This window comes from Hippocampus zosterae, chromosome 2 (genome assembly GCF_025434085.1).
Source record: "Hippocampus zosterae strain Florida chromosome 2, ASM2543408v3, whole genome shotgun sequence".
Classification (NCBI taxonomy): domain Eukaryota; kingdom Metazoa; phylum Chordata; class Actinopteri; order Syngnathiformes; family Syngnathidae; genus Hippocampus; species Hippocampus zosterae.
Window position 1 is genome coordinate 10,376,127 of NC_067452.1, and position 27,798 is coordinate 10,403,924.

The window sequence follows — 27,798 nt, forward strand, 5'->3', positions numbered from 1 at the left end:
GAGTGTATTTGAGCCTGTTTAAAAAATGTAGTTGGATTTCTTTTGGAGTAGTCCAATTACATCACATAGATTGGGGAATTTCAAAATGAATGTGACTGGACAGGTAGTCAGGAAGATATTGTGTTTAGAACACATTGGCTGGGAAGTTTCATGACCCTGCGCCAACCCTGCCGAACCAAGCACCTAATTTGGCAACCAAAAAAAGTAAAAACATTTTAATGGTTCTGTTTTTGCATTCAGCGCAATAAGAACAAAAAAAACCCCAACACTTGTATACTTATTCACAAGTCATTTCAAATGTGCGCTGTGAGTAAGGGTGTCGGGGGTGGCTGGTGTGCTGGACAAGACCACGAACGATCCTTTCAGCTTTGGCAAAGTTGCTTGGGGCAACAGGGCTGATGATATTTGACTTGAATTCATTTGAAACCATAAAGCATGAAGTGGAAAGGTGTTGTTTAATTCAAACACAGAGAAGGTTGATTAGTGACGAGTGGCGATGACGTCTCCATGAAATGACATCATTTCAGAACAATCATTATTTTCTGCATTTTTTCCTACTCCCACCTCACTTGTCATCTATCTATCTATCTATCTATCTATCTATCTATCTATCTATCTATCTATCTATCTATCTATCTATCTATCTATCTATCTATATATATATATATATATAGAGAGAGAGAGAGAGAGAGAGAGAGAGAGAGAGAGAGAGATAAAGAAAGAAATGAGAATGTCCCACCCAATCATCGATTGTTAAGCAGTAACAAGACTTCCGTTGCTGGCTAACCTGCTACTCAGCAAAGCAAGATCACACACGTGCGGCACAATTTGTCACATTCTGCCAATTAGCCAACACTAGCTCCTCCCCCAAATAGTGCTGGTCTTTGAACAACAAAAGATGTACTGTACCTTGACACCAATCACATGTCACCTCAACGTTTATACAGAAAAATCCTTGCAGTCCCCTTTGTATTTTCTGCACAATGGTCCACAAAATGTCATGGTGCCAACAGAAAACCATTTCATGTTGATTTTTTTGGGGGGTGGGGGAGGTGTTGCTGTATCTCACGAAATATTGTCCGGTGTGGCTGCACATTTTGCACATTCCAGAAGGGGCCACTGCAAGTTGATCTGGAGCAGTATTTGCACAGGCAGATTCATGTTGTTGATGTGTGACAACATGAATTAACCATTGCAAAACCTTAACTTGAGTTTAACTTGTCAAACTATTCTTAAAAGCGTCATATTTATTCTTTTAATCTTGTATATCGGTTCCTTATCTTAAGACTTTATTTGCTTAAGATTACATTTGTTGTTGTAAAAGACTTTTTTTTTTCAATCTTTATTCTGAATTGATTAGAAAAGTAGAAAGAGTGCAACAGTTAAGAGCAATTTGTTCATTGGGTCCCTGACACTCATTCACAGTATCAAAAAAAGAAAGGAAAAAGAACAAAAGCCTTACCAAAAATTGTATATAATGTCCCCATGATGAAGTCATTTTCTTTTGATATTCTGGACGCAAACAGATACGTTTCGGAGGCATTTCCCATCTGAAAGAAAAATGGGAACACACACATAAAGATGGATGAATATTACAAATATTTTTTCACCCCCTGGCAATTTGAAAGAGCAAACCACTTTCTTGAGGAAGAGAGACACCGATACCTCAGTCGTGTCCATGATACAATTTTCTTCATGACACGATGAGTAACATACCTGCAATAGTCTGAGAAAGCACTTTAATGCACGATTGGATGCGGTGACTGCATGGATTCAGTTTCAGTTTAGACAGCTTTTGAAATTAAATGTGGAATAAACTGCATTAACCTTGCTTAGCATCGTCACAGGTGTGTGTGATGTAAAAAAAATACAAAGAGCAGTATGCCAAAACACCGGTAACTTTGAAAAAAAGCACACAGGGCACACACAGACAAACAACCATCCATGCTCACACTCACACCTAGGGGCAATTTTGAGTGACCTACTCAGAGAATGTCGCAGACAAGGGGAACAGCTCCTGGCTGCTCAGCAGCAGGCCCTGAGCACCAGAGCCATTGAGGCCCAGATATGCCACACCAGACGAGACCCAAGGTGTAGGTTGTGCAAAGAGGCACCTGAGACGATCCATCACATAACTGCAGGGTTTAAGATGCTGGCAGGGAAAGCCTACATGGAACGCCATAAACCGGTGGCTGGAATAGTCTACGGAAACATCTGTGCGGAGTATGGACTGGAAACCCCAAGGTCAAAATGGGAAACACCTCCAAAAGGTGGTAGAGAATGACCGAGCGAAGATCCTGTGGGACTTCCAGATCCAGACTGACAAGATAGTAACGGGGACCCAACCAGAGATCGTGATCATAGATAAAGGGCAAAGGAAAGCCGTTGTAGTGGATGTAGAAACTGGAGAAATACCAAGGGCTCAGAGAGGAGCTGGAGAGAGACTGGAAGGTAAATGTGACAGTCATGCCTATGGTGGTCGGCGCACTCGGGGCAGTGACCCCCAAACTAGATGAGTGGTTGCAACAGATCCCGGGAACAACATCGGACATCTCAGTCCAGAAATGTGCAGTGCTAGGAACATCAAGGATACTGCGCAGAACCCTCAAGCTTCCTGGCCTCTGGTAGAGGACCCGAGCTGAATGAGGGACGGACACCACCCGAGGAGGGGTGAGACGAGGATATATATATCCTATATATACATTAATCCATTAATTCGCCTTCAGCTGGTCCAGAATGCCGCTGCTCGCCTCTCGACTGGTACTCGTAATAGGGAGCACATAACTCCTTCTCTGGCATCCCTTCACTGGCTCCCCATTCATTTTAGAGTTAATTTCAAGATCCTCCTCTTTGTTTTCAAATCTATGAATAATCTCGCGCCACCTTACCTCTCTGAGCTCATCCGCCCCTACACACCTGCCCGGCGCCTCAGGTCTGTGGACCAGACATTATTAGAAGTACCAAGAACTAAACTGAGGCTCAGAGGGGATCGAGCCTTTTCTGTTGCTGGTCCCTCTCTCTGGAATGACCTCCCACTGAACATTGGGCAAGCCTCCTCACTGCCCATCTTCAAAACCCTCCTCAAAACTCACTTGTATTCTTTGGCATTCGACTCAGCATGACTTAGATTTGTTCTTGGTTTTACTGTTTGGTGCTTTCTACCGCCTTTATTACTGATTTGTCTTACTGTTTATTGTGCATGTTGAATTGCTTCATGTACAGCTTCATGTACAGCCCTTTGTATGAAGTGAACTGTTTGAAAGTGCTCTTGACTTGACTTGACTTGATACACACACACACACACACACACACACACACACACACACACACACACACACACACACACACGCACAGTATGTACACACACATCCATCCGTTATCTGATCCACTTATCCTCAAGAGGGTTGCGGGTGTGCTGGAGCCCACCCCAGCTCTCTTTGGGCAGTAGGCGGGGGGACACCCTGAACTGGTTGCCTGCAAATCGCAGGGCACACATAGGTAAATGAAAACATTCACACTCACACCAAGGGACAATTTGGAATGTTCAATTAATCTCCCATGCATGTTAATGGGATGTGGGAGGAAACCATACGTACCCAAAGAAAACCTACACCGCACAGGAAGGTTGGAGGCAAGCAGCACAAGACAATTTGAAATGCTACGGGGGCTGACGATCGTCTGACAAACCTTAAGTCATAAAGCAGATTGACAGTTTGCATGAAATGAAAGATTCCCAGGAGGGAAGCTGAGGAACTCATCCCCCTCTTACTGAGAAAATGTTGCAGTAATGAATGATTGTAAGACACCTCTGTGACAAATCAAATTTCCCTGGTATACAAATTTACCAATGGTACAAACACAGTGGGGGAGGACAACGATGTCATAGACGGTGGGTGGAGACTCTAAAGATAAAAGAATGGCAGGCTGGAACAAATGTGGGTGGACACATGAGGAATGAGCAATATCCCATGACCGAACCTGTCAGTGGTGCGTGATTGAAAAGAGAATGATCAAGATTAGTGAGCCAACTTGTTCATCGTATACATGAGAGGCTTATTTTGCTCATCCCGTTCACCAATGCCTGGGTGGTCTCCTCTGAGACGCTGGAGTGCGTCTCCAGAGAGGGAGGCTTCACACTCCCACCCTGGCCTGACGATTTCAGCCAATATGTGACCACTGGCGTCATTGTGAGCATGAATAGTTTTCCGTTTCTGTGTGTCCTGTGAGCAGTCCATGGTGTAGTCCATCAGTGTCATAGTCAGCTGAATCAGGCTCCAGTTCCAGGATCAGCAATAAAACCGGATTCAGTGGTTTGATGTTGTGATGACATAACCCTAAAAGCAGACTGAAGATTTGCATGCGTGTTACAGTTTAGATATTTATGATGATGTCGTGATGGAAACTGTCTATGATGTATTCCCCCTTGTTTTTTTTGCGACTCATTCAAGACTTTAATCTGTTGAAAATTCAAACACTGCCCCTGAACTCTACGCTTATTGTTCTATGCGACGACTGAAGTTATTAAAGTTAATGATTCATGTTAAGCGCTTTGTTACAGCTACTGATGTTGTGAAAGTGCGATATAAATCTTTGATGTATTGTGTAGTATTGTATGAAAACTAACAAAATTCCTCAAGCTAAAATTGAAAAAACATATTTTTCTTGATGATATAAAATTAAAACGAGTGTCTGTTAAAAATGTTCACGAAATCATGTTGTCTTGATAAAAGTGAAGCTTACTTTAATTTCAGCAAAAATGTGTTTTCGTCTTTGTCAATTCATATCACACATTAACTTTTGAGGTTATTTTTAAAATTACTTCAGCCATTTGGAATTGGAGTTTACTTTATTACACAATAGTTGGTGACATTTTTTTCCATTGATGAAAATAGAATGAACACTAAAAATAAGATAAACAAAAGAACAACTAACCATTTTTCAAAAAATATAAACTAATGAACATTAGCAAACCTGCTGTAAAAACAAATTTAAACTCACTCAATTTAGAAAGTAAAAGTCAAATTGAAATAAAAAACTAACTATAATAAAAAATCCCCAAATTATTACCCTGGCCACAACTCATGACAGCAACCGCATCCATTTTCTTTTCACAAGTGACCATTCTTCCAAATGAACTGCCTTCAGGTCAAACAGTGGAGTCCCGAGCCAGAGAAATGGCAGAGCTCAGTTATGATACAGTACTTCCCGTTACACTATGAAAAAAAAGAGGCCGCAATTACAGAAACCTGATTGTGTAGGGTTGAACAATTAAAGATGTTTTTTTTGGGGGGGAGAGAGTTGACAATCATGTCGTGAAAGTTGAGCCTAAGTCAATAAACATATGACGCTGTCTGTTTTTTTTCCCCACCATAATACATCAGTGCCCTAACTTTGGAACAATTGATGAACAAATTATTATAAAATATAACTCATCATCATGATAACATTGTTATAATTTGTGGGAGTGCTCCATTTGTTTTTCTCAAACAAGCTGTAGGGTCTCATCTTGTGTTACATAGAATAGTCAGTCTAAAAACAAATTGTAGCATTTAGCTGTTTTTTTATTTAGCTTTTATCCTATATGAGGATGGACTTGCATATTTTGCAAGTGACCGTGCTACCGGTCTAATTTCTGGTCATATCTTTCCACACGCTTGGAATAGTGTTTGTAATTGATTTCCATTGTGTATTGAGTTTCTGTTTCTCACTTGAACTCTGTGCACTTCTTGTTTCACCAAATCCTGCTTGATTTCTCTACTTTAGTTTTGTCTTCCTCGAGCTTCATGTTTTGCCTGTGATTGACAGTAGTCCTGAAACTCAGTTGTGACTGACTCCAGCTTCCTTGTAACCGGCATCAGATAATTAGTGTCGCTAATGACGGTTGTAATAGTTGACGTGTTATGTTCACTCTTTATTGATGCCATTAACGGACAACACAGGCAGTAAACTAAGACGTTTGTTATGGCTGTTTGCCAGATGGAACTGTGACACCAACTTGTTACTGCACAAACCAGCTGGCATATGTAACTGTACTCCAGTGGACAATGTCAGATACAGTAAATACACCAAAATACCAACTGCTCTTCCTTCCATTACAATTGCGCCTGTCTTTTAAGGTGATAAGAATGCAATGGGAGATTTAAAAAAAAAAGAGACAGAAAAGAGAAAAGCAAATCCCCATATTGATAGTATGAACAAATCTTCGCATTGCTTATTAATGCATAAGTGGTTTTAGACCCTTAGAAATGAATCAAAATATGTTGGGGTGAGCAAAATGCTCAAAGCTAGCCTGGTTGTCATTTATCAAGACGAAGTGGATTCACATCGATTTCATGTCGAACAACTGTGGGACTATATTAAAATCTCATTACATTTACGATGACAGTAAATGATATTAGTTCTGGTCTCCAACTGGCCATGGGCGATTCTGTCATGGCTGGAAATTCTTTCTGTATATTTTGCGGCAGGAGAAATTGAAGGGACTGGATTTTCCCTGTCTCTGTGCAACATACTGTCAGATGATTCCATAAGAAGTGCGCAACACACTCACACACACACGTACACGCACGCACCTACATACTCTGTACTTGCAATACGGCTGATTTTTACTGTTACATAATTTGCAGGCTTGCAATTTCAAGTCTTGTTAGGCTCATCAACATTTTGTCCTAGAATGAACACGATCCAGTTTTCTGGGAGCTTGATCAAGCATTATCGTCCAAATCGGCAAGCACATAGTCTTTTTTAAAGTGCTATTGGTTTGCATTTCCTCTCCATATATTTGGCCTGATACGAAAGATAAAAGAGTAGAAAAGGGGGGGGGGGTTCTTCTGTGAAATAGAAAGACAAGCAAGCAAAATGAGAGAACAAAAGTAATTGGGAAAGGCTATATCTCCAAGAGCACAGGGAGATGCACTTGGAGCTGTGTACAACAGTAAGATTATGTATATAGGACGTGACTGATTATGTATTAAAAAAAATACAGCAGACAGCCTCGAGCATTTTCTCCATCACAAACCAACAACTGCTTACTAATCACTTAGCCTTACCAATGCAGTCATTCTTTACTCTGCGACCTGTAAATCATTGCATTTTTTCCTCACCGTCACAGTTTCAGAAACAGCACCAAGACTCACTAATAATTTCTTCTCACCAACAAATTTTGATGGATAATCCCCACCCAATGGTGTGACAAATCTGTCATAGTATGAATGAGACAAAGGTGGGAGTGAGACTTGGGGTACGCAGTCAACGATACAGGCTATATACAGATACAGGTATTGCTCTCGATGTCAATTTGTGATGATGAAGTCGGGGAGCTTTGTCCAAAGGACTTAGTCAGCTTCACAGCTAGAAACAGCCCTATAGATTATATTTGATACTGTGCGCTATTCATTTCTATGACAATATCTCACTGAGTGTGAGAGAAATGTTTTTTGGGCACTGTGCAATAATACTAGACATAATACAATATTCAGCATATTAGCATACACACTATTCATTCTTTATGCTATTATCCATTTTTATGCCTCACGATTGGTTCAAAGGTGATTTTCAATGTGCAATATTATGGGTACATATTATTGTCACGTTGTGCCCGAAGCGATAGAATGATCGCTCCGTGCACAACAAAATAAGGAAGTGGATCCCCGAAATAGCAGACACAAAAAGAGATCTTGTCAGATAACAAAAGGAGTCTTTAATAACGAACACAAAATAACCCGACAGGGAGAATAACAAAAAGCGCTGGTCAAAATAGGGACATGGGATAAAATAAAAGGACAACAGAAAACGCTTGCGGAAAAAGATGGCCAGGAGGGTCAGATTAGAATAATGAATCTAAGTTTCACTCGCAAGAGGAAACAACGACGCGTAAATACAGCACAAGGCTAAGAGGCAATGAATAAATGCAAGTAGGAATTCGGCGAGAGAAATTTTGGCACGGCGTGGAATTCTCCGGCAATAAGTCAACTGCCGGAGCGCACACATAAAGCCAGTGTAATTAGTCCCCAATGCTGACAGGTGTGTCGGATGGCAACAGGGCCTGCCCCCTGCTGGCAAACACGGGACGTGACAATTATGCATTTCAAGTGTTTTTTCTTATGATGTGCATCCTGAGTGTATTATAATTTATCAATATGCCATCACCGTATACATCACCGTCAATACTACACTTCTCATTATGCACAAATTTTACAACATTGCTGTAGTATAAAAAGACAATACACATATATATATATATATATATATATATATATATATATATATATATATATATATATATATATATATATATATATATATATATATTTAAAGAGAGAGAGAGAGAGAGAGAGAGAGAGAGAGAGAGAGAGAGAGAGAGAGAGAGAGAACAACATGCAACAACTTAATCTTTTTCGTTTTCTTTTTCTTCTTGCTTAGTTTAGATTGTTTGTTTTTTATTCCCAGGAGAAGTGAGTGCCTCAGTAAATTTTGCCTATCCATGATTCACCATTTGTCAGCAGTCCGGGTACCCGTCCGTCACTATTTCAAGTCCAACCAAACTGCAATCTGCAGTTCGTTGTTGTTATTTTAGCAATGCTTCCATCATTGCTTCCATCAGTGAATTTCACCAGTCTGTCAATCATCAATCCATCAAAAAACCAAAACAAATATCACATTTAACAGATTAAAACCCCAATTTTATTAAAATGGGGATAATATGATGTATTAACATCATATGGTAACTCCGGCGGCCCGGTAGTCCAGTGGTTAGCACGTTGACTTCACAGTGCAGAGGTACCGGGTTCAATTCCAGCCCCGGCCTCCCTGTGTGGAGTTTGCATGTTCTCCCCGGGCCTGCGTGGGTTTTCTCCGGGTGCTCCGGTTTCCTCCCACGTTCCAAAAACATGCGTGGCAGGCTGATTGAACACTCCAAATTGTCCCTAGGTGTGAGTGTGAGTGCGAATGGTTGTTCGTTTCTGTGTGCCCTGCGATTGGCTGGCAACCGATTCAGGGTGTCCCCCCGCCTACTGCCCGAAGACAGCTGGGATAGGCTCCAGCACCCCCCGCCACCCTAGTGAGGATCAAGCGGCTCGGAAGATGAATGAATGAATGAATGGTAACTCCCCAAAGAGCTTTGCAAAAACACTCCTACATCACATTGTAGCCAAACATTCAGGAGAATCCTGGTGGATTAATTAATGTGCCTCGTAACTCCCTGTGGAACCCGAAACGAGGTTGCCATGATTGTCACTGCTTCTTCTTCGACGTCTTCTTCTTTGTCTTTTGACGGTGGCCAATACACCTTTTGGTGCATTATCGCTACTTTCTGAAATGGTGTGTGGGTCTGGAAAATACTATTTCACAACCTCCTATTTTAGCCTACTCTTTAAAAAAATACAATTAAAATAAAATAGAAATTCAAGAACTTGTCTGTCATAATGTCTCTCATATTCAAATCTAGTTGGTGACCTCTTATCACATAATGATTTGACCAAAGAACAAAGGGGTATTCCAGATGCAATTATTTATTTATAGATTACTTCAGTATGGATCAAAATGTTAGAAATAAATAAATAAAGAATGACAATTTCAGTTTCCTGAGCAACAAATGCAAGTTTATTTGTGAAAACTTCACGATCTTGACAACATACAGTAGTTCCTTTCCGAAGAGCCAGAGGATAAATGCTTTCCATTAGGGGTCTCAAATTCAGATCGTATGGGTCTGTCTGAGCCACATCAAGTATTCAGTCAACAAAAGGGTATTCAAAAAGAATACAACTCATCCAATCTTCTCAATCTTTTTTAAAAACAGTTCAGAACAAGACTGGTGACCCAGTCTTCTCGCCCATCGCCCGGGTACTTTGCAGACTCCTTTACATGTCTAATTGAGAAACGATGTCTGATTTCTTGAGTACCGTATCTATCTCTGAGCATTCAAGTCATGTCTGGGTGTCCCTGTGCCTAACGAGTACACTTTTGGTCTCCTGTTTCTCATGAAATTGGCTTTTCTCATCACCAACCTTTCTCTTTACAGCGTGTTTTGAGAAAGGCATGGCGGGAACTGGATAACAGGATATCTTTCATTTCACGTCGATGTCACGTCGAGATTATTTTTCACCAAAAGAGGCCCTGAGCCTCAGCTATAGTAGCCCAAAAGTGATGGAAACACACACACACACACACACACACACACACACACACGCACACACACACGCACACGCACACGCACACACACACACACCTAGGGCAAGGAAATGACAAAAAAGGGTGGGAGTTGCACTCACGTTACACATTGATATTAAGTCGGGGGCTTGCGAAATATCATTTTGCGGGATGTCGGGCCACACGTTTGAGACCTCAGCTTTACATTTACAAGTGAGTAGCAAAATCTTTGTTTCCATGGCATCACTTCAAAGTTAATGAAAGATGTTCTTGAGCTTTCTTTTGCTGTCTATGCTGATTTTGATTGACAGATCTTTTATAATTCAACTGAATCAAAGAAGGGACATTATGCTTCTTGTCAATGTACTGAATACTAAAGAGTCCTGTCTCGAATGTTGAAAGAGCAGAAAAGGCACGGATGATAGGTATGTTTTCAATTCCCAAGTCATTTACCACCTTGGGAAATTGTTTGGCGCATTTATCAGCAACCTGGTTTCTGTTTTCATGATGATCAGTGCAAAATGAGTTGAGCCTCACCCTCAATCAAGTCACCCCCAACAGCTGTGGTCCAGCGATCTATGGTGATAGCAACACAGTGTGTGTGTGTGTGTGTGTGTGTGTGTGTGTGTGTGTGTGTGTGTATACCGGTATACATATTAGAGCTGTCAGTTTAGCGCGTTTGTATTGGCATTAATTTAAAAGAATTTTAACAGGATTTAATTTTTTCTCACGTGATTAACGCGGCACACGTGACACCGGATGTTACGTTGCTCTATAAATAAACCAGAAATAAAACAACAAGCGCGCTGCAGAAGTCCACGCCCATGTCTGTTTTGCCAGCCATGGCAGCGCGAGACACTGAAAACGAATACTTAAAGAGTATAGTATACATATATATTAAAGAGTATACTTTTAAAAAGTTGCCAGATTGTTCCACTGACAAGACCAAGTCTAAAACAACAGATTGTGTTTGACTTTTGAGGACCCACCAAATCACTTTTACGTCCATCTGCTCAACTCTCTGCTTGCCACTGACAAATGAACTTCAAACGGTATAACGCTCAAAGGATTGAGGTTCTCTGGAGCCGTTTTTTTTTTCTTTGCATCATTTTAATATTTGGATCAATTGTGCTTACTTCCAACCCTCCATCTGCTTACTTCATGTCAGATCCACACACATACTCAAGACATTTCCAGATAGAAGGATGTTTTTTTTGTGACTGATGTTAACAACATACATGAATGGAAATCATATCTGAATAAATAAGCAACTTTTGTTTCAGTTTACTTTGACAAGAGTTTTCGGGTAACATCACCCATATTACATCATTTATTTCAATCTACGTTTGGAGTGTTTCCTTCACTACTTATCCCAAGAGTCAGCACTTTGAGTATATCTGTGGCTCCTATGTTTATATCATCTTTTCCCCCCTTCATTCGAAGGGGTCTTTTTTTTAATGTACAGTAATGTTTAAATTGACGTGTATACTGTATCTTACACAGTGACAGTTGCTTCTTGACTGCGATAAAACTATATCAATTAGGATGTATTGTATTGTATTGTAAAACCAACATGTTGATCATTGGCCCTGCTCAGAATCAGCACCTATTCAAGGACACCACTCTCAGTCTCGGTAAATGTACTATTACACAAAGTGATTCAGCAAAAAATCTGGATGTTATATTTGATTCCATGCTCTCTTTTCAAATGAACATTATGAATATAACAATAACTGTGTTTTTTCACCTTTGCGGTATCACTACGATACGTCCCTTTTTGTCTGCTGGTGACGCAGAAATCATAATTCACGCGTTTCTTAGGTCTGACCTCTATTTCTCTCTGGTTTTCCCATGTCTAGTGTTAAAAGTCTGCAGTTAGTACAAAATGTTGCAGGTAGACTTTTGACAAAGACGAAGAACTTGGATTACATGACACCGATACGAGCCAATTTGCATTGGCTTCCAGTCCATTTGAGATGCAAGGTTTAGCAACTCATTTATGAAATATTACACGGCTTTGCACCTTACTTTCTCGTTGACTTAATGAGACCGTTGAAGAATGTTCCGCCCTGAATTCTTCGTTCACAACAAGCTGGTCTTTTAGTTATCCCAACAGCCAAAAATAAGTCAGCAGGTTCGAGAGCAGACAGCAATTAGAGCAGCTACCTCAATTGAAAGGTTTAAAACCCAAGTTAAGACTCATTTGTATACTCGTGCATTTAGTTACACTGCATGTTAGCCTGTTCGAGTCTCCCTTCCTCTCTGATCTGTAGAGGGGGTTAGGTGATGATGACCCAATTGGATGTCACTGTACGGATTCTGCGCCGATCCATGTGGAGATGAATTGCACCGACGGAGCTGGGGTGGACCGCCTACTCTGAGGTGTAACTATGAAGATTTCTTCATTGACCAACCAGGCAGGTCCCATCCTTGCGAAGACGTATTTCATTTGTTATATCATTCTAATATTACATCGTACAATATTGTATCAAATGTTGCCCACTCATCATCCATTGCAGACTGGTCATCCTGGAAGGGGGATTCTCCCAATCTGCGGCACCTTCTCAAGGATTCTCATTTTTCCACCAACTGTTTTTTTTAATTTTGTTTTTTTGTTTTTCCTTGCCCTCCTGGGGGTTACGATCAGGGGTATCGTTGATATTTCACAACTGTGGACAGGTGAAGCCCTTTGAGACTTTTTGTGATTAAGGGCTATATACCGTATTTTCACGACTATAAGGCGCCATTAAAAGTCTTAAATTTTCTCCAAAATGGACAGTACGCCTTATGGTGCGGAGCGTCCTTTATATGCGCTGAGTTCCAAAATCTGACTGACTGCCGACACGCTGTTTATATAGAGAAAAGGCGGAAGTGACTGTGAAAGAAGTCGGCCAATCAGGGAAGGGTGGGCGTGTATACATACATATATGGAGAGGGAGAGAGAGGGAGAGAGAGGACAGACAAGCTAGTCCGCCAATGGTGAAGGGTGGGCGTGTAAGTGGACGCCTCAAGCCAGTACCAACACTTGTATAGAGTGTGGCAATGTGCTTTGTTGCAAAACAACTCCGGTTTTGGTTTCTAAGAACCCCTGAAAATAAATTCGACAAAAAGACACGCACGCCTACGAAGCTCAGTTCAAACTTAAAGCCACCTGTTATGCTTTTGGCATGCGTGCCCATCTCACAGCAGCGGTGAAAAAAAAAAGTCAAGCAAATAAACTCTGAGCTTGCCGTTATTCCCGGAGGCTTGACTAAAGAACTCCAACCGCTGGACATTGGCATCAACCGGGTGTTCAAAGTAAAGTTGCAAACGGCATGGGAACAATGGATGATCGGTGGCAAACACAACTTTACAAAGAGTGAGAGGCAGCGCTTGGCGAGTTACGCCACAATACGCAACAACGAGAGGGAACGCGGCGTTTTTGATGGATTACGGTACTTGCACAATTGTTCAATTCTTTCTACACACACACACGCGCTGCCACCATGTTTCGCTCTGTTCTTTACTTTCAAATGTGGGAAAGCTTCACACGAGAGAAATGTTGACTTTGCTGTTGCTACTCCTTCTTTCCGCTCGGCAATGCGTAGCAACTCACACTAGCATGTGATGCATTCAATGACAACTGAGATGTGCAGTCCTCTGCTTCTGATACAGAGGATGAGAACTTTGATGGATTTCTGGGTGATGATTGATCGAAAAACGTGAAAACATTGTACGATGGCTAAATCAAATACACCCGAACTCAGTTCTGCTTTCGTTGCCTTTTTAAAAACGTGTTTTTATCTTATTTGTATGTCTTGGCATGCTACCGTATGCTTCAAGCTAACGTGTTAGAGTGCGCGCATGCATGCCGTATGTTTAAGCTGGCGTATGTTTTACCACTGTAAAACTGCGGCTATTCGTACGATGCGTCCTGTGTATGTGTAAAATACAGAAATGTCACGCATTAATGAGACTGCGGCCATTAGTACGATGCGTCGAATAGTCGTGAAAATACGGTAAATAAACATGCCTTGACTTGGTTTGCCATAGTGTATTGCAGGGGGATGACGAATTTCAAAAGCTGCAACATGGGTCATAATCATACAGGTGTTTCACAAGTTGGAAATTCAAGATGAAATAATATTCAATATGAATCACCTACTATAGATAGAATCCAACACACACCATACAAGGAATGCATCTGAGCATTTCTTTCAAGTTGTGTAACTCTTCAGATCCTGCAGATGAAACTTGGTTTAACAACACAGCTTCTAACACTGCAGTCACAGTACCAGAGAGTGATTTGCTTTGGAGAGCAAAAAGTAAGGAGAAGATGCCTTTGTGAATATTTGGAGTGGCTGCCATCTTAGTTGACCAGACCAAGGACGGCTTAAAGACCCCTTATGATGAATACTTTGCCCGGATGAGAGTAAGCAGGGTCTCCCTCTGGAGCCAGGCCTGGAGGCGGGGCTTGAAAGTGAGCCTCTAGTGGCCAGGCCTGCACCCATGGAGCCTGAACAGACTCAGCCCGAAAGGCCTCCCTATTATGATCTATATTCCTACCGTCATCTATGGTAACGAGCTTTGAGTTGTAACTATAAGAATAAGATTCCAGATACAAGCGACCAAAATCTGTTTCCTCCGCAGGGTTTCCAGGCTCTCCCTTAGAGATAGGGTGAAAAGCTTAGTCATCTGGCAGGGCATCAGAGTTGAGCCATTGCCCGTGCTTATCGGGAAGAGCCAGATAAGGTGGCTCAGGCATCTTGTCGGGATGCCAACTGGACGCCTCCCTTGTGAGGTGTTCCGGGCACGTCTCAAAGGGAGGAGGCCCCAGGGCGACCCAGAACAAGCTGGAGAGACATTGTCTGCCGGCTCGCTTGGGAACGCCTTGGGATTCCCCAGAAGGAGATGGACAAAGTGTCGAGGCGCAAGAATGTCCAGCTCCAGGACTAGAGGGCCACTGTCCTACCTGTGTTCCATTCCATCCTGGCTGCAAGACTCCTGCTTCAAATTATCAGGTTCGCAGCATTACAACGATCCTGAGCAGCCCTTGAGGACCGGGTTTGGACAAGACTCAAGGGAGAGGGAAGTCTGGATTTCCCTGCTTAAGCTGCTGCCCCCTATGACCTGACCTGATGATAAATCCACAAAGATGAAGACTACTCAACTGTAATATAAAATATACCAAGGGGAGAAAGATCTTTGTAATAAACTGCGCTATACTTGCACCGTACACACTTTAGACGAAACATACTCCACAAAAAGTAGAGCACCAGCAGATAGACATAGTGTTTTTAGCATCTAATAATAATAAAAATAATAATTTCAACCAACATATTGTAAGGTCAGCAAAAGGTCTCTCACAGTTCTTTTTCTAAAAGATATCTGATTTGATTCAAGCCAACCCTGACAGTAGTGTTGACATTTATGAAAATGTACCTGATTGTACTGTCAAAAATGTAATTCCAAGCCATGCAACTGTTGTTGAGGTAAAAAAAAAAAAGAAAAAAAAGCCGCACTTCTTTAATTTTGCATAGCTGTCAGTTCCTTCATTTCCTTTTTGGCTCCACAACAATTCCATCATTACTGTGGCCCAAATGTGGCAGTCAGATCACCAGTGCTGTCCTTGTGCCATACAGCAGTCTGTTGTGGCATTCCAACGTTTCGCTTCTCATTGTGTTATCCCTTTCCAGTCTCCCCAACTGTCAGAATCAAATTTGATAAGAAAATGGGTGTTCAAGGCATACATTGTCCATCTGCTAAGCGAACATACAAAAGCTGCCAGAAAGTGGATAATCCATCCAGGACAGAAAAGAAAAGGAGGAATTTCAAAAAAGCTCAGGTGACCATTGTTGGGGATGTTCTTGCTCCAAACAGACAAAAGACATTCAGACTGAACAAAATGTCTGGTTTTTTTTTTTAAGATATAGTCATTGTTCTGCCAATAGTTTGAGTGAAAACTTGAAAAATGTGGCTGTGTAGGCGCTAAATTTACAAGGCACAATAGGCGATGCCTTTATCATACACCTCTCTTTTTTGTTGGCCAACAACTGATCTTGCAATGTCAACCGCATCACCTTTGCTCCGTTGGTGTCAGGTCATGCTGATGAGAGCAGTGGCGCTCAATCATGTGGCGTACATGTTTGGCTTGAGCGCACATTTAATTAAAAACGGCAAGCCGCGCCTGCTGCTACCTTTCTTTGTTTCTCGCATGGATCTCACTGCGCTCGGTCACTGAGATGATGATTTGCCTCGCGTAGGCTCGCAGTGCAGAACTTTAACTTGGCATGAAGCCCTTCAGCTTTAGTTCATGGCCAGTCGCAAATATTACCCAACATATATCTGTCATCCTGTATTTGTTTCTTCGCTCTCTTTACTGACGGCATTATTTGCCTGTGTAACACATTCCTTGTACAATTCCGGCAAAAGGGACTTTTCATTCAAACTCTCGGGACCTCTTGGAAAAAAATCAAATCTCAGAAACTTTATGCCACCTTTCACCTTTGTTGGATTATGTAATCGGGTCAAGGAGAGATGAAAAGGTGCTTCTTTTCCAACAGTGGAAAGGACAACATTGTTTCAAATGAATTCGGTTTCACATTTTCCAACTTCCTTCATCGCCCGACGGGTGCGTATACTAATACTGTCTGAAAATGAGCATTTTTTTTTCTTTTTTGAGGGGACATCTAAGCAAGGCACAATATGATTGGCTGCTTGCAGGGATGAGTAGATGACCTGCCTGTCTTAAGTTAATTGCCTCCAATGTAACTTTTTCTCTTTCACGGCAAGCAGTTAGCACGAGGAGGATGGAGGGCGCAAGACGAAAGAGACACCACAAACAAGGATGCCTTTTTGCGTTCTAAATTGTCTTTAAAAATAAAAAATGGTGCTCGTGTATACTAGTTAGCCCCAAGGACAACAACTATGGGTCTGTATAAAAATAGCTCACCAGTAATGGGACACTGTGACTTACATAGAAGAAGAATGTGAACATTGGAACTTTGTTCAATGGGGGCAATGCTGTTTTTATTTCTCCAAATTTTCTTAAAAAGCTGATTTTAGAGCTATAATTGAAACCATTTCATGCACCCTTTAACCTGATAACATGATAAGCTGTCCACTTTAGTAACCACTGTCCCGGAAAGGGTTAATATCTTAATCTTGCTTTTTTTTTGACTCATTGTTATCATATCGTTCAAATCTAATATTGGCCTATGCTTACCGTGAACATTACCTCAGGCTCTCCTTTGAAGGATTGGCAGTGCAAACCGTCCTCTCCAGTGCACACAGGGAGGGCACCACGTGCATTGTCATCTTTTTCATCTTTTATTTCCAAAAGAAAGCATTGGCCCAATCAAAATTAGTGCCTGCTCATCCATGATTGTTTTTGTTCCTGTTATGCTCACACTTATATCTGGTCACGTTTTATTTCGGCCACACCTCTCCCGACAGCTTGACTGGACAAGATTAGCCCAACGATTGTAAAAGATGGGAAATGGTCTTACTATAAGTCATGTAGTGTTGAAATTCTGACAGAGAAACGGCAGGATTTGTTGGCAGTACGCTGACTCTGTGTTTGTCGTGAGGGATGAAATGTGTCTTTTCGTCGAATCCAGGCATTATTTTACAGATGCATGACTGTTCGTACACCATCAATCCATAATGCTTATCCTGTTGAGTGTCACAATTCTGTCTCTGCTCATTTACTCGAAATTATATTTCATTATGTCATGCATGCACTTATTTTTTACCTTGGCTCAAATCATTTCAACCACATGGAAATGAAAGGCCCTAAAAAGTTGCATAAAATACTCCAATGTAGTGCACGCAGTGTTTGAGTGATGTGAGGGTCAACCCACCCACAAAGCACTACTGGCCTTATATAAAAGCACTGTATAGTCTGTATAGGTCTTTTATTTATTATTAGCATTAAAAAGAATGCCTTCATTCATTACAATAAATGCATTATATGTGATCAGGAAACTGATTGAAAAGCATATTTTCACCCATGGATGCCAAAATTGGTAGACCTTCATTACCAGACCGATATGTGAGGCTAAAAACAACCTCAAAGTCTACAAACGCAACAGTTTAACTATTCTAAGCAGGCCTTTTGAGCCCTTATTGCCACTTTCCAGTGGAGGTTTGCACCTTCATTAACTGAAAAGAAATGTGGTAACCTGTTAATTAGTTAACACAGTTCTGAAATTCTCTGAATATATTTACTTGGAATGATCAATTCAATTCCACAGATTTGATGAATTTAAACAAATTAATTAAAAAACACAAGACAAGGCCACTTCCTTTGAGTTTGTGAAGACTTTTGCCATTAAAGACTTCAAGCACAGTCGTTGCTGCTCTTGATCAAATAAATACTTAATTACTTAAGGTTTACATGGTTCACTTCACAATAAACAGTTGATGGATGATTACTTTTGACTTAAAGAACAATGGTGCACAAATACAAGACATGGAAGCCGCAACAAGATAAACACAGCGCTGCCTCGCCACCGCTTGCACAAGACTGGGTATTAAGGCCACTGCCTCTGGGGCCGTTGTTAAGAGTGCTGGAGTCAAATCCATTTGAATAAAAGCACATGAGAGAAGCACACCCATGTAGACTTATAAGTCTTGACATCAAATCATACACACACTGGAGCATTTGTTGACATTTAAAAAAAAAACAAAACATGCAATGCTTGCACAAACATTACAATTGGTATATTTCAGTACATGGACCACTCCTGGCATATCACAAGCAAATGTCCAAAAGCAGATATGTACCGGTAAGTGATTTGTCAACAGTACAGACTCTATTTTTGACTCAAGCCTGTGTGGCCTGTGATGTCTCTCAGAATGGAGGTGGTAATGTTACTAATTTTGCAGATGAGTGCAGGCCGGCGAATCTGGGAGAAGGGTGAGGGGGGTGAGGAGGGGGGGGGGCACCACTGTTGAAGTGGACATAGGCATCTTCAACGGTGGCCAATTAGAGCGGCTCATTTCATTTCCTTTAAATTGGAGTCAGGAATGATCATCTTGACATGGTGGACGCACATATGTGCTGTGAAATGGGCCCTTGGAGACTGCCTCCCCGAGATTGTTTGTGCCCCCACGTACCCCCTGTGGGGTGACTTAAAAAAGATAATAGAATGATCCATACAGCAAGGCCCATCTCCAAGACACTCTTTCTGTAGCTTGTCAAACAAACAAACAAAGTCAGGATCCAGTAGCATTTGCACAAATGATCTAAATGTATTGTCGACAAAAACAGGAAGAAGAAACTCATCATTACACCACGTGGCATGGATGAGTTCATCACATTCGGATATTTTTGTTCTGTACTTTAACAGTACTCAAGCCAAGCCCAAGACTGCATCTACAATCGCAATCAACTGATCATCAATGGCAGCGAGCTTCCGAAGCCCTGCTTTATCAATCTTCCAGGAAAACATTTCATATCATTCATTAATCTTCAATTTGTGTGATGTTTTCCTCAGCACAAGATTCATATCAATAAAGATCACTTCATCCTAATGGCTTTTTTATGAGGAAATCAATTTTACCAGACCAATAATAAAATGATAAAGACAAATGTACTTTGGGTCCCCGTCCGCTTAAGGCAAAAGTATAGAACTCGCATAAATGCATGACACACTCAAAATAAATCTACTTGTCGCAGAGGCAGAAGCCAACAAAAAAAAGAGAGAACTCCACATGTAGTGGTTGAGCTCATTTTTCCGGGTTTTGAAGTGCTAAGGCAGTAATTAGTGTCATTGTATTGCTCTAAAGCGCAGCAGGGTTCAACCTCCTGCAGTTAATGAAAATACAAACAGCACTTTGCTTGACTGTGTACTAAATTATACTGTTGTTTGTTACACACAGACAAATGATCGTGGGTGCACGGCGGTCTCTATTTGTCACAGCCGACGACCGCAAGGGGACAGCCTGCAGTTTACATGCCAGTGTCATGCAGGAACCCCAGCCAGTTCGGTGGGTTGTGCTCGGAAAGCCCTGATTTTGATGCAAATGAGATAAGACTACACCCATCCCACAGCAGTGCGCAAAAGCATTACACCCACTTCTGCCTACGCAAAGTCTAGCAAAATATGAATAGAAAGAGACTGCGCTTTGTGCTAGACATGCACTTGGCCCAAAAATAGGGCCCTACATATTTGTTTGCTGGGCTCACACCCAACGATTTCCACAGTCTCAGGCTTAAAAATGAAAGTTTTAAAGTCTTACTGGAGTCGAAACACGCTGCCGTCATTTTGATTGTGTCATGCATCATTTTTTTGGCCTGATCACACATGTTTTTGTCTTTGCGGTGACGTGACGCAACTAATCAATAGATGAGTTCTAACAAAACTGAAAACAGGACACTTCTACCAAGAAAATGTTGGGAAGAAATTGCAATGGGGTGGGATGCCGAAAGAATCTAGTAAAATCTCAATCTAAGACTGTCACGTTGTGCCCGAAGCAATAAAATGATCGCTTCGTGCACAACAAGATAATGAGGTGGATCCCCGAAATAGCAGACAAAGAAAAGATGGTCCGAGAACAAATGGGTTTTAATACAAAACACAAAATACCCGTCCGGGAGCAACAAACAGAAAACGCTGGTCAAAATCAGGACCAGGAATAAAAGGAAGCAACAGAAAACGCTTGCGAGAAAACGGCAAGGAATATAGTTGGCTACAATAGGAATTAATAAGATTAGATTTAACAACGCGCAATCACAGCCACAAGGCTACACAGCAATGAATAGATTAAGGCAGTAATCGAGAGAATTGGCACGGCGTTGAATACTCCGGCAGTAAGTCAACTGCCCGAGCAAAGATAAAGCCTGTCTAATCAGTCCTTAATGGGTGACAGGTGTGTCGGCGGTAGGCAGGAAAAGCCTGCCCCCTGCTGGCAAACACGGGACGTGACAAAGACGAGACTAAAACCTCTACAATTTGTCTTGTGATGTGAGCAGGTGTGAGATGATAGTTTCCCAATGGTCTTTTCCAAATCTTCTCAAAGTCTTCTGATTTACACTAGTGCGAGCCAGCTTTTACTTTTAATGAATTCACCAACTGTTCCTCTCAAACTGCCATACTGCCATGGGAATCTTTATGAGAAGTGGGCTTTCAAGTGTTGTTGTGCCATCGATATCAATATAATTACTGCAAAACATCTGTGCGGGGAACTGGTCAGGCAGACAGAAAGGACCACTTTCATATTTGTTCGAACAGGAGTAGGAAATGGATGTAAATTGTAATCTTTTCCAACACGCAAATCTATAAGGCTTACATTATATAGTGTGTATAATAGTATCTATGTATCATTGTTGCAGTTATGAATGTATGACATGCACAAGCTGAGTGACATCACAGACGGAATCGTGATTGACACGTGACACCATACAACCACAAAGCACAGGAAAGCAAAACTGAAGAGAAACACCAGTCACAGTCAAGCAAAAGAATGGCCATGCAAGTACCACTTTGTATACCATTTACTGAGTTCGAAGAAAATCTTGCTGGACCACAGAGTTAACCGAAAAGTCACCCATTGTATTAACATCGACCGCTTAACAAAGGCAAAAGAAAAGCCTGTATATTTTGTTTTTCTTGCTCTTCTCCTTCTCGTTCTACACAAACGATTGCACCTTAATAAGTCCAGCTGTCAAACTCATAAAGTTCACAGACGACACCATGGTCATCGGTCTCATCAAAGACGGCGACGAGTCTGCGTACCGACAACAGGTGGAGCAGCTGGAGCTCTGGTGCAGCTGACACAACCTTGGGCTGAACACGCTCAAGACTGTAGAGATGATCGTGGACTCCAGGAAACATTCTTCTCCACAGTTGCCCCCTCACACTATCCAACTGCCCTGTGTCAACCGTAGAGACCTTCAAGTTCTTGGGAATCACAGTCTCCCAGGACATGAGGTGGGAAGTCAACACCATCTCCATCCTGAAAAGGGCCCAGCAGAGGATGTACTTCCTGAGGCTGCTGAGGAAGCAGGGCCTGCCACCGGAGGTGCGACGACAGTTCTACACGGCAGTCACCGAATCAATTCTGTGTTCTTCCAACACGGTTTGGTTTGGGGCCGCCACAAAAAAAGGACAAAATCCGACTTCAACGGACAGTTAGGACGGCGGAAAAAATGATTGGCACTGCTCTACCCACTCTTGAGGACTTGCACACTGCAAGAATCAAGACAAGGGCACGGAAAATCCTCCTGGATCCCCCGCACCCTGCCCACCACCTTTTCCAGCTACTCCCCTCAGGCAGACGCTACAGATCCATGCGCACCAAATCCAGCAGACACTTAAACAGCTTCTTCCCTCTAGCCATTAACTTCCTAAACAGTCACTGAAGTAGTCACTCTTCTTGTACTACAAATACTGCTACTGGTCACCCTAAAATGGTTCAATGATTTTTTGCACCAACTGTACAAATTGTCATAGTATTGTATTCTACCACTGTTCACTTTAGCTCTGCTTGATACTTTGCATATTGTCTCACAGTCGTCACTGGGTGGTACCACCGCACTACAGTTCACTTACATTACGAAATGTCCTTGCATACCTATTTGTCATGTCCTTGTTTACGAAGATTCTAATACAGCGTGTTATACCGGAGACAAAATCCTTGTGTGCTCTACATACTTGGCCAATAAAGATGAGTCTGATTCAGATTCTGATTCGAATTCTGATTCTGATTAAGGCGGTCTGTGACGTCATCCTTTTGACAAAACAAAGAGAGGGATGAATAGAGAAGCAACCGTGGAGATTGTTGAAAGAGTCATTTCAAGGTTAATGAGTCGTGAGTGCTCCTATGCATAATACATGTTTGGGGAGTTTGCTGTACAGATGTTATTTAGATGTGAATGCAGGAGAATGAGGGAGCTTTTTTTTATTTATTTATTTATTTTTACCAGTCATACTTGTCAACTAATATTACTGAACGTTCAGGGAGTGGTGTGATACATTTAAACACAATATAAATCTTATTTGTTTTCTCCTCCATGCAAAAAACTGATGCTGGCTTGTTCCCCTTGCCAAACTCTATCTGTGACAGATCTTCACTCCCACAGCCTCTCACCTCTTAAAACTTTCTCCCCACAAAAGCGCATAGCGCTTATTTTCTGAACATTTTTGAGGAATTCCCAAAGCATACGTTCCATACCATGAATACGCACACATGCACATGCATTTGATACTTTTAATTGTCTGCTGTCACGAGTAAGAAAATAGGCTGGTGGTAGATGAGAATAGCAGTTAGTCCTCCTAGCTTTGGCTATTCCCACCATTGCGAGTCTTAAAATATTCACACCAGCGGCAGCGGGCCCCGTGACTGGGGGCATTCCTGGCTACTGGTGACTTTTCTGTCAACAGAATCAAACTAAGCATTCATCCATCCATTTACCAATCCGCTTCATCCTTACAAGGTTAACGGGCATGCTGGAGCCTATCCCAGCTGTCCTCGGGCAGCAGGCGGGGGACACCCTGAACCAGTCGCCAGCCAATCGCTGGGCACATATAGATAAAAAAAACATCCGTGCTCACACGCACACATAGGGACAATTTAGAGTGATCCATTAACCTACCACGGATGTTTTTGGAATGTGGAAGGAAACCGTAGGACCCGGACAAAACACACACGGAGACGGGGAGAACATGCAAACTTCACAGAATCAGAATCGAACCCTGGATCTTTGCACCATGAGGCCGGCGCACTAACCAGTCGACCACTGGGCTGCTCTAACACAAAACAATTCATGAGTTTTAATTTCATTTGTTTTCAGATAGAACATCAGTATTGAAGTTCCCTGTGTTTCCTCACAGTTTTATGTCGGTCAAATAGGTTCCACAATAGGTTCACCCAGCCACCTATCTCACAGCATGTTCGACCTGCTACCATCAGGGAGGAGACTGCGATGTCTCTATGCTAGAACCAGATTCATCTCCCTCCCTGTTCTGCCCGCACTCCCCCCACTCTACCCCTGCCTCTTGCCACAGATGGTGACCCTCCCTCAGCATCTGACATCCGATTATTGCGCTTAAACAATTCACTACCTAACGCTTTAACCCACAATAATCACAAGTGCCCTTGGTTGTCTGTTGTTTGCTATTTGTTCTCTTTGTTCATATTTATGTATTTATGTCTTTATGTATTTTTATGCAGTTCGGTTTGCTACCCTTATGTTGACCTGTGTGTGCTTCAATGCACTGCATGTTTGCACTGTGGTTGAGAGAGGAAAGTGATTTCATATGTGCTGTATGTTGCACATAGAGCATATTTGACAATTAAAACTTGACTTGGCTTGACTTGCCAAGTGGACTTTCCAAATCTCATTTCATGATTACTCCTAAAAGAAAAAAATAAAATAAACACCAACAAAAAACATTTAACCTGGAATAAGGGTCACGTAAGGTGTTTTCAACATGAAATCTTGTCTAATATTTACAGAATTAAAAATTTGCAGTACAAACAAATATGTCGACCCATAATTAAAATTATTTAAATGCTTACACACTATCAGTAAAGAGTCCTGAAGGTTAAACATGTCATTTAGCATTATAACCTGAAAAAAATCTATTCTATTTTTGACAAATGATAGGGCATTTAAACGTTACCAATAGCCAGAAATGGCCCGGCAAGTCATGGGGTAGCCACAAAGTGAAGCTCCATCATCGTTGCCAAACCCTCATCAGCCAGCAAATGCAAAGACAACAACTGCATGCTAGTGGCAACTTTGGTCAGCATTGTCATGATCTGTGTCTTTGTTTCGATTACGGTGGATTTTTAATTTTTTTTTTTTGGTGTCATGTTATGTCATGTTTTTCAGTTTGCTTTGTCCGTGTCTTGTCAACTCTTTAGGTTTTCCATCCATCCATCCATTTTCCGAACCGCTTGATCCTCACTAGGGTCGCGGGGGGTGCTGGAGCCTATCCCAGCCGTCTTCGGGCAGTAGGCGGGGGACACCCTGGATCAGTTGCCAGCCAATCGCAGGGCACACAGAGACGAACAACCATCCACGCTCACATTCACACCTAGGGACAATTTAGAGCGTCCAATCAGCCTACCAAGCATGTTTTTGGAATGTGGGAGGAAACCGGAGCACCCGGAGAAAACCCACGCAGGCCCGGGGAGAACATGCAAACTCCACACAGGGAGGCCGGAGCTGGAATCGAACCCGGTACCTCTGCACTGTGAAACCGACGTGCTAACCACTGGACTACCGGGCCGCCCTCTTTAGGTTTTCATTTTCACTTATTCTCATCCGCCCTGTTCCTTGTATCGACCAATCAATTCCCTATGGCTGCTCCTGTCCCATGATTTATTTCATTTAGTGTTTTGTGAGTAAGCACACTTTGGAGATTATGACTGCTCCTCTGCCTTGTTTTTCCCTCTTCCCATCAAGTGGATAGCACGTACGCCCCTTGCCTGCACTCCGCCGCAACCAAATCTTCACTTCACGTACGACAACGCACACTGCCATTGCAACTTAATCGGGGCTGCACAGGTTTCTTTTTAGGAATAAGTATCTCCTTAGTTTTTAGTTCTATTAAATCACACCAGTTTTGAAGAGAAGATACATGTGCTCTATCTACTTGTTCCCCCACTGAGTCCCCCTTTTTTAATAAGGCAACCAAGGCCATATCGCCTGCATGCTTAAGCAGACTAAACTTGTCCTGGGTCAAATGGAATTTATTCGTGTATAAGAAACACAGTAAAGATGATTACCGGTATACTGTCCCTTGTAGCGCCCCTGTTTTACATAAGCATTGTGATAGAGGACCGAGACTCATGGACAAGGACCTGATGAAAGCGGTCAAAGAGGAAATTTCTGAGGAGAGAGTGAAGGTGCCAGGTGTTAAACGCAGACGTGAAATGAATGGAAAGCATCCTGGAATATTTAGTGGAAACCTGAAGATGTTCAGCCAATGTGTTGAACGGGGTGACAGTAGCATCTCCCTCCCCCAAGTTAGCAACAGTCACTGTCATTTGTCTACATTTTCTTTTAATACTCTACCTCTCAGGACATCAGACCCAGGTGCAGAATTCAGTCGAATGCAGGACAGGCTATTGCATGTTCACTGAGTGTAATGGAAAGACACTCAGACTGTGACAGGGGGGTGCGCTTTTTTTTTTTTTTTTTGTTTCCCGGCCCATGATCGCGTTTAAACCGTCCCAAGCTTTCTTAGCATTTCCCGAAAAATATGGATGCTCAACTTGTATTCTGTTTCTGCTTTTCTCACATGGTTTTTCCACAACAAGCTTAGCATTATCATATTTAACCCTAAGATGCATATGTGGGTCAAAAATGACCCGGTGAGGTTTTTTTCTTGAAATATCTTCGTACTGAAAATTTATTATAATTTCATATTCCGGGTATTCCTCAAAAAACATGTTTTTTATATAATGTCATTCACAATTTTAACTTACATTTTATACATTTTAAGAAATTTCAATTTTTGTATTGCTACCCAAAGTTTCCATAAATGGGTCAAAAGTGACCCATGTACATTTTCTATGGAGTCCAATGGGAACCACTGATTCGAATCGACTTTGGCTGTCAGCAATACATTGACTGCGGACTGGGCAGACTATACTATCAGAAATGAACCCCTCAGGAAAATTATTTTACACTGTAAGAGCTGATACGTCTAAGTATTATCTTCATATAAAATTGTTTGTGTGTCGTTCATGACTGATTTATCTACAAATTGGCCTTCCGCCTGGAAACAGATCATATGGCAGTCTTTCGCTATGTATGGTACCTGTTCCTGGTCAACTGCAGACAGCAATTCATCCCCAGTGATTGTGTCACTGTCGATGAACAGCTTGTGCCATTCAGGGGAAGGTGCAAGTTTCTACAGTACATGCCAAGCAAGCTTGCCAAGTATGGCCTAAAGATCTTATTGGTTTGTGATGCACGCATCCCCTATGCAATAGATGGTATAGTTTACACGGGGAGACAACCAGGGGAAGACGTTCAGAAGAATCTGGGAGAAAATATTGTCCAGCAGCTGTGTGGTAGATTTAGAAACACCGGTCGCAACATCACCATGGATAACTTTTTCACCAGTGTGCCACTCGCGCAGCATCTCCTGGAGAAGGAGCTCACTATTGTTGGGACTCTATGTCAGAACAAGCCAGACATCCCTACTCTGATGAAGCTTTCCAAGACCAGGGAGGTTTACAGCACAGAGTTTGGATTCAATGACAGCCTTACCATGGTCAGCTACGTCAGAAAGAAAGGAAAATCTGTTGTGCTCCTGAGCACGATGCACCACGACAAAGCAGTGGATGAACATAGCAAAGAGAAAAAAACAGAAGTGATCAAATTTTACAAGACAAATGGAGGTGTAGACACCATTGACCAGATGGTTGGCAACTACCCGTGCAAGCGACAAACACAGAGGTGGCCCATGGTGCAATGGTACAACATAATTGACATCGGCACCCTAAATGCCTACACCTTTTTCATGGCTCAGCACCCAGATTTCAAGAGTGGCATCACCAATGCACGACGGCTGTTCCTCAAAGATCTGTCAAAGGAGCTTGTCACACCACACATGATGAGTCGACTGGAAAGCTGCACCCAAATGCAGATCCCATTTATTGAAGCAATGAAAAGGTGCGGGGTGACAAAAGCCACCACTAAGACACAGG

The 27,798-nt window shown here is 42.1% G+C and overlaps 3 protein-coding genes across 4 annotated transcripts in view; 2 read left to right on the forward strand and 1 right to left on the reverse strand.

The window, feature by feature from the left end:
• LOC127595320 (uncharacterized) overlaps positions 1-2,301 on the forward strand; it is a 74,907-nt gene extending 72,606 nt beyond the window's left edge. The window contains exon 2 of the mRNA XM_052056851.1: positions 2,036-2,301. Coding sequence (XP_051912811.1) covers positions 2,036-2,284 — 249 coding nt within the window. The 3' untranslated portion in view covers positions 2,285-2,301. The remainder of the gene's footprint in view (positions 1-2,035) is intronic.
• Positions 1-27,798, forward strand: part of LOC127594953 (uncharacterized) — a 352,607-nt gene that overhangs the window by 305,047 nt on the left and 19,762 nt on the right. The gene's annotated exons all lie outside the window — the stretch shown is intronic.
• The window catches only part of opn7b (opsin 7, group member b), a 61,152-nt gene that overhangs the window by 24,485 nt on the left and 8,869 nt on the right, over positions 1-27,798 (reverse strand). Inside the window, exon 2 of the mRNA XM_052056811.1 lies at positions 1,463-1,550. Coding sequence (XP_051912771.1) covers positions 1,463-1,550 — 88 coding nt within the window. The remainder of the gene's footprint in view (positions 1-1,462; positions 1,551-27,798) is intronic.